The 7872-nt window shown below is 40.7% G+C and overlaps 1 protein-coding gene across 2 annotated transcripts in view; it reads right to left on the bottom strand.

The window, feature by feature from the left end:
- wasla (WASP like actin nucleation promoting factor a) overlaps positions 1 to 7872 on the bottom strand; it is a gene marked incomplete at its 5' end in the record, with an annotated part of 33613 nt that overhangs the window by 3147 nt on the left and 22594 nt on the right. For both annotated transcript variants that reach the window (XM_032522949.1, XM_032522950.1), the window contains 1 exon segment: positions 2140 to 2293. In XM_032522949.1, coding sequence (XP_032378840.1) covers positions 2140 to 2293 — 154 coding nt within the window.

Raw genomic sequence — 7872 nt, 5'->3', positions numbered from 1 at the left:
CCCCTTACCCCTTGGTTTCAAGGGCCAAGGGGTAAAATGGAGAAATGTGATTCATCCTAATTGTGTTTGATTTGGGGTTTTTCACCATTCTGCCTACTTTGTGTGTTCCCGCCCTGACATTTAAACATCTGTCTTTCTGACGACATTGTTCAGTGGAGGACTAGTTTTATCCAGGCTCAGACGTAAATGCAGGTTCATGTGTAAGTATTTCTTTCTAGCTAGACCGGAAACAAAACAGCCATGGCGCACACACTGGTCTGGGCTTGCGAGCCGGACAGAGAGTAGTGACGTTACGTTTTGAGTGGATGGCGAGCGTGAGATGTCAAAATGGACGCCGATAAGATTCTGGATGGAAAGTTTCCTTTTTAAAAGTTGCCAAATGTTCCACTGACGAGACCAAAGTGATCTGTGCGTTTTGTCGTCGTGAACTGAGATATCATCGCAGCACGTCCAGTCTGAAATACCACTGGATGGCCAAGCACACAGCTGATGCAAATCTCTCTCTCTCCCCTCCCGTCAAAGTATTTCTTTCACCCTTTTATTGATGGACAGTGTTACATTGTGTGAGAGATTATTTGCTCCAAGTAAGAATATTAGTGTGAAATTGAACACTACAGTAGGCTATATGATGGGGGGGCCTTGAACACTGCAGTAGGCTATATGCCAATGTTGTCTTCAATAAAAAAAAAAACATTAGCACAAAGCGAGCCAATCCACTTTTACATCTTGGGACAAAAATGGGACAAAAATAAATCAAAGGACATTTAGAATAGATAGAAATGTGCGATTGAGATTAATTGCGAGTTATGACATGACATTAATGCGATTAATCTTGGATATTTAATCGTTTAACAGCACTAATAAAGCCTCATTTTGTTACTAGAAAAACATCCTCATAGTAGTCATCAACATTAAGTCAAGAAACATTTAAGAACGCCCTCGAAACAACCACTTATAAACAATTAGATTCCAATTGTGATTTTTGTTTTCCAGATTGATTTTTAAAATCACTGGGACAACTTGAAAAGATCCAACAAACACTTTCATATTCAGATCACACCACACGTTTCCCTCCTGCTTTCAAACCTGCACAGGTTAACATGAATAATGAATGAATGAAGGAGAGCGTGTCCCAAAGAATAGAGATATCTGACAGAGAATCTCGTTTCATGTGCACGCCTCGAGTCTACTGTCTGATAGAAAAATTACAGAAGAAAGGAACAATTCATCAAGATGAAACTGTGAGGGGAATTTTAAATTTGTTCATAAGAAAGTTATTGTTTTTATCTGAAAAGATGGTGAAGGAATACCAAGAAAAATACACTTAATTCATTCAGTAAACCTGCAAAAGCTGCAGTCATAACAGCACTGTGAGGTTTTAGTTATGTTGCTGTATTTATATATTATTGTTACAGTTACCCATGAACATTTTAAATTAGCTTGTAAATCCCCGACTTCCGATTGGATGCTACACTTCCCCTTTCATGTTCTAAGCTTACATATTAGATATTTTGTCATCAAATGCTTTAAAAACAAGATGCCATATTTGATTGATTCTGTACTGGTTGTAAGATGGAACCAATCCTTCACAGTTTATCTGATGTTTTCAAATATGGAAAAACATGAGAAAGAAAAATGGCAACAATGCGTTGGAGCCATTTCATTGGCAGCTGGGTGTGTGTGTGTGACGCTGGGTTAGCCAAAGTTTACATAAGTGTGGACTAATTACGACAAGCGTGTTGCCCACATCGATGTTTTTTTACCTCGGAAAAGTGGAAAAGCGAGAATGTGGTGTTTGACTTAGTTTGATTAGAGTTTTGTTGGAATGTAAAAATTAACAGATGGACAGGTCTAACTTAAAGATGCAGATTTTGGATAGTCAGTTGAGTGACAACAGGAGTTATTTGAAGCACTGGACCGACACGTGCATTACCGACTTAAACACAAATGTGCGTCAACACAATGTCAACACAATGTCTACATTAGATACATTAGAGACACCTATAAAGAAAATCAGTTTTGCAGTAAAATCCTGGTGAAACATAATTAAGCGCTGCATTGCTTCATTATTATTTCAGATAATAAGGTACCTCTAATGGGTGTGTGAGTGTGTGTTTGTGTGTGTGAGCAGGTTCTCACCCTGCCTCCTCAGCTCGTTCTTGACGGCCTCCACGCCTCCCTTCTTCTCGATGAAGTCGTAGATGACCTTCGACGTCTCTCGGTCCTTCAGCTGAGCCTCGGAGATGCCGCACATGTCGAACAGGTTCTTGAGTTCAGGGTCCAGGTTGTTCAGCTGCAACACACACACACACACACACACACACACACACACACACACACACACACACACACACACACACACACACACACACACACACACACACACACACACACACACACACACACACACACACACACACACACACACACACACACACACACACACACACACTCAATATGTTTCATCAGATTTTGAAAATAAAAAGCCAGTGAAGTTTTAGCGCTGAATATTCATGCATTGCAATGAGGCATCTGAATTTGTTGCCGCTTCAATGTTCATAAATTCAATGTCAAAAAATTCAATAAACCAAATTCAGATGGAAAATGCACTGTATAAAACTCAACTAATATGTTTTCAACTCGCTCAAATTCAGCTGCAGAATGTAATGTAAAATAATTCAGTGTGGGCTGAAGTAGAGCCAAGAAACAGAGCAGCAGTCAGAGGAGAAGGAGAGGGAGAGCAGAGCAGAGCCTGAAAGGGCCGGGAGATAGGTCTCTATTTAAAAAAAACTTGTAAATAATACATTAAAATGTTATTTAGACTTAAGGGGAGACAACAAAGCTTATAATTTCAATTTGTTTTGGCTTATTGAAAACAGATATCCCAAAGTTAATTCCCATTGGTTGTCACAGTGCACATCTATATAAAAGATTTACTCATAATCATAATCATACTCACTTGAAGGACAGACCGTCATGCTATGCCTCACCTGTGGCTGCTTTGTTGCTGGTGTGTGTGTGTGTGTATGTGTGCGTGCGTGTGTGCGTGCGTGCGTATCAGACGACCAGCGAGCTCTTTAAGGTTGAATCAGCAATCGCTTGTGAAGCGTTTAACCCCGAAAAGACAGATAACCGCAGGTTCATGTTAATTTTATAATGGATATTTCAAGGAAATAAAGGCCTCCCCTCCCTGAGTCTATTCGAGAGACCTCCAGCTGACCTCCAGCTGACCCCCAGCTGACCCCCAGCTGACCTCCAGCTGACCCCCAGCTGACCCCCAAGCATCACCGGCCAGCCGGCGAGCGAGCGATCTGGGCAGCCACCAGCTGGCTGTCCCGCCAGGCTGGAGCTTCAAGTCCTACAACATTGGAGCAAATGTGCAATTTGCCATGAATATTTTCCCTATTCACACTCTATTAAGTTTGTTTTTCACATAAAAAAAGTCTCAGAAGTTAATTTAGTAATGAAACAGCAGACGATAACTGTAAAAAGGTTCCAGTTGTTGCGGCTGCAAGCTACAAGGGCAAACTCCCAAACCAAATCCTAAAACTGATTTGAATTTTTTGACATTACATTGAGTTTTTGTACATTGGGTTTTTGATTCTGAATTATTGAACTTAGGAAAATGAAAAGGTGAAAATGATTTGTTGAAAATCTGAAGAGTTGAAAAAATAAATAAATAATAATAATAAAAAAAAGAATTCAGATACACACATATTCAGTGGTAGAAAGGTAGAAATTCAACTTGCAGAGTTGCTGATTAATTCAACACGTGTTGAGGATTGTCTTTTTGGACATGTTGTCTCTCCAGCAGTACATTTTGCGGATAATCCTTCCATACATTTGAGTCAGTAAGGTTATGAGTAGAGGACTTTTACTTGTAATGGAGTATTTGTTATGTATTAGTATGTGTTATTAGTACTTTTAGGTCAGTAAATGATCTCATTACGAGGTTCCGGTTGAAGGAAAGACTGACTGGGATTTCCGAGTGGCTGGAGAGTTTATTTATTTAATTTATTTATTCATTTATTTATTCATTCATTCAGGACAATGCACATTGATGACACGTAAATGTGCCAGATTGTAGCCCAAGGACTAATTTCCATCTGCAGTCCAATAGGCAGGTTGGTGTTACAGTAAAAAAGACACAGGATAGAAGCATTTAGTATATAAAGACAAGAAGAAACAGAAAGAAGAAAACAAAAACAGGGCAATTCATCAGTAAAAGTTAAAATGGAAACACAAGTTAGTCTGGTGAGCTCTAAGCCTCAGCTTTACCTGGCTCTTAAAGGAGGCCAAAGTGGGACGCTCCCTTATAGTTGGGGAAAGTGTTTCCCATAATGCACTGCCTTTAATAGATAGTAATAGATAGTGCATTATGGCTGAAGGAGGTTTATCTGAAAGGAACCTCACAGTCCCCGTTTACCACAGCTCTGGTGATCCGAGTGTTTCTATATTTAATAAACTCCAGCGGTGAAGGTGGCGCCAAGCCGTGTAGTACTTTATAAATTAAACGTAATGAGGAAAATTTACAATAATTATCAAAACTTGAGTTGATCAACAGGAAGGGAAGCGTCACAACGAGCCCTCGGTACGGTATCTGGACCATATGTCCGACGCTTCAAGTACACTGACATTTTAGAAAGTTACTTTGTTCAACAGAAAATTTTGTTGATAATACTTTTGGACTTTCACTCCAGTGAAATGTTGAATGCAGGTCTTTTACATGTAATTAGGGAAACATAGGAAGAAAAGTACAGTTACTCAAGTATTAGAATATTGCCATGGCCACTCAATGTACTACAATTACACCGAGACTCCTCCCAAAAGCATGAGGTGTTCATTGAGGCTTATTAAATTAAAGCTACTTCCGGCTCCTCTCTCCTGAGTTCTGTTTGAATGTGTTTTCATTTTTTCCACAGTACAAAAGCCGTCTGCCTCCTCTGCAGTGTCAGTGTGCCACCTGGTGGCCAACAGGTAGAACTACACGCTGCCTGAACCCTGACAACAACTCAACCAAACCACTCCGCTGCTTCCCATCAACTCAGAACCCGCAGCCCTGCGCCGTCTCATCAGGAAACATCACGCCTCTCCTTCCTGTCACGCCGCAGTGCATTCTGGGGCCCGTCTGGTGTGTGACTGTTGTGTTTTCGGGATCGTTCAGTGTGCTCGGTCAGCCGGGTAAACGGAGACAACAACGAGGCAGCGAATGGAAAGCAGCAGTCACCGTCTTGCTGCTCGTTGATCCCGTCGGTCCAAACACAACGCTCGTTAGCGGTGACACGCATCACCATCTCCGGTTGCTATGGGAAACCACTCAGGGTTCCCAAACAGGCTTCAAACATTAATCAAACCTTAACTGATGACACTAATGATACAACATGATACAATTTCAATTATTTTCATCAGCATGCACATATTAGTTTTTTTTATTTTTTTTACTTTTATTACATTATTGCTTTATTATGTTAAAGGTGCAATATGTAACACTGACAGCGAGTGTTTAAAATAGTTACTTTAGTACAAATTAAAAATACTGGAGAGTCGTCTCCCCCGCCCCTTGGTCCCCAGACTAGAAGTTCACAGAGGTTGCCAGGCTGAGACCGCAGCGTCCATGCTCGTCCCCCATAGCCGGACATCACTTCACAGCACAGCGGAGGGGCTAACGTTAGATGCTAGCTATAGTGACATAAACTGTAATAAATGCACGTCCTCACGCGGAGCTCTGTACCCAACTGACAGACACTTTTTTTTGGCTTAGAATTACGGAAGAAACCACTAAAAAAACAACAACACTACCTTGCCGTCCTCTCCAACCGATGAACACGCTTAATTGGCTTAGAATTACGGGAACGACCGCTTAACACACCGCAAACTCACGGTCCTCTCTTATCCCGATTTACAGCCCCCCCCCCCCCCCCCCCCCCCCCCCCCCCCCCCCCCCCGTCTTTTGGCTTATTCTCTGTCTCTCAATTGTTTTTGCGAGTAACAAACTCAGCTATTACAGTGTGAGAACACACATGGGAAAACACACATGTTGAAATGACATAAACTGCTCATCCCTTGTAGCCGTGATAAATTAGCCTGAAGCTAAAGCTGAGCTGTTTAGGAGGAAATTAGCCAACTCGGCGTCCTTTTGGGCTCTAAGCTGGCTCCGTCTTCCAAATATATCTCCAGTATTTAGCCGGGGTTTGTTACATCTCTGGTCACGCAGCTATTAGAAACACGCAGAGTTTTCTTCTTTTAGGATCCATCTCCGTTGATCCTGTTTGTTCGTTTGCTGCTTTCATGGCTGTACTAGCGTTACAGCTGTGGCGTGCTGGGTTTTTCCAGGTAACCCTGGCAACCCGGCCTGGCTGTCGGCCAAAACACAAACAGACATCACGTCACGGAAATTTAAAAAAAAGGAAAATCCTGGCATTTGCATTGTTGTCAGAAAAGATTCCAACTCAGCATGTTTTCTTAATATCTGATAAGTCATTAGGGACATTTTTGGATTTATTAGAGTAAATATATTGCATATTGGACCTTTAAAGACTTAATTTAGAAACGTGCTTTCCTTCATTGTTACTTCACTCTGATGTACAGCATGTGCAGTTTGTCATGAGGTGTTTTCACAAAAAACCTCAGTGGAGCTAGCATAGATACCAATAATATCCCAGTATGCAAATTAAACCCTTCCGCACAAAGATATCAATATATCTTAATAGATACTTACATGTTTGCTTCATGTTCTTTACGCATATTGTTTACGAATTCAATTTCTTGGGTTTTTTCATTGTTGTTTTTTTTACATTTTATCATTTTCAAAATCATAGTATTTCAGCAGGACTCAATCTAAAATGCACGTCTCTACCAAACATTTACTTTTTAATAGCTTTAATTCTCAATTGTGTTATTTATCCCTTTAACACTGGACTCAACGCTGACACTTTAATAATAATTTATGGTCTTTTCTTTGTTAATTTTGACGAATGTTCTTATTGTTGTTCTTATTGTTATTTTGTTGTCTTTATACCGTCTTTTTTAACTATTTTTTGGTTCTAATCTTATTATTTCTTTTTTCTTGCTAAAACTGCTGCTGGAACTTTCAATTTCCTCGCGGGAGTCATCCCAAAAGGATCAATAAAGAGAAGTCTAAGTTTAATTGTAAAATCTGAGGCAGCTGTATCAGACATCTATTTTGAATATTAGACTAGTACTAGTTGTACATGAGGTAATAAAGGGCTGGATGGTCCCTTCACACAGCTTCTTCTCTACGTACTGGGGAAGAGTTGTGCAACATATTTTAAATTGGATGGACCTCTGCTGTTTTCCTCTCTGTAGAAACCCAACTGAACAGCTAAAGCACTTTATTTGTGCTGCAACATCATCAACAATGATGAATACAAAGAGGAGCTTTTTGACAGCTCACCCTGTGACAGATCTGCCCTGGCTGTGCAGACACGCCATAGTCAATGTGTTTGTGAGATTAAAAGCCAGTTTCACGAGGTGCCTAACGACTAATAAATATCAGGTCAACACAACTTCATAAATCCGACGTAAGGAGGACAAGGTTCAGAAGTATGTTTTTGTGACATGACGTTGCAGCCTTCTCTTTAGTGCCACAATTACTCATGAAATTGAGGCTTTTGTAAGTGCTTTGAATGCATTAGCATGCATCTCTATGTATTAATTCCTACAGTATGCAGTGAACTCTTTAATGAGTTAACAAGGGTGCAGCCTGGTTCTCTCTGGAACATTCTGTGTCTTCTGAGACGCAGCGAGATGTTTGTGAATATGAACAGGAAGCAAAAAGAGCCTATTGTGTGATGTCATCATGCAGCCACCACACAGGTCACTATTGTGCTTCTGTGTGTGTGTGTGTGTGTG

The sequence above is a fragment of the Etheostoma spectabile genome, chromosome 8 (genome assembly GCF_008692095.1).
Source record: "Etheostoma spectabile isolate EspeVRDwgs_2016 chromosome 8, UIUC_Espe_1.0, whole genome shotgun sequence".
NCBI classification, from domain to species: Eukaryota; Metazoa; Chordata; class Actinopteri; order Perciformes; family Percidae; genus Etheostoma; species Etheostoma spectabile.
The sequence above is the reverse complement of the archived record's forward strand: the minus strand, read 5'-3'. Positions and strand labels throughout refer to the sequence as shown.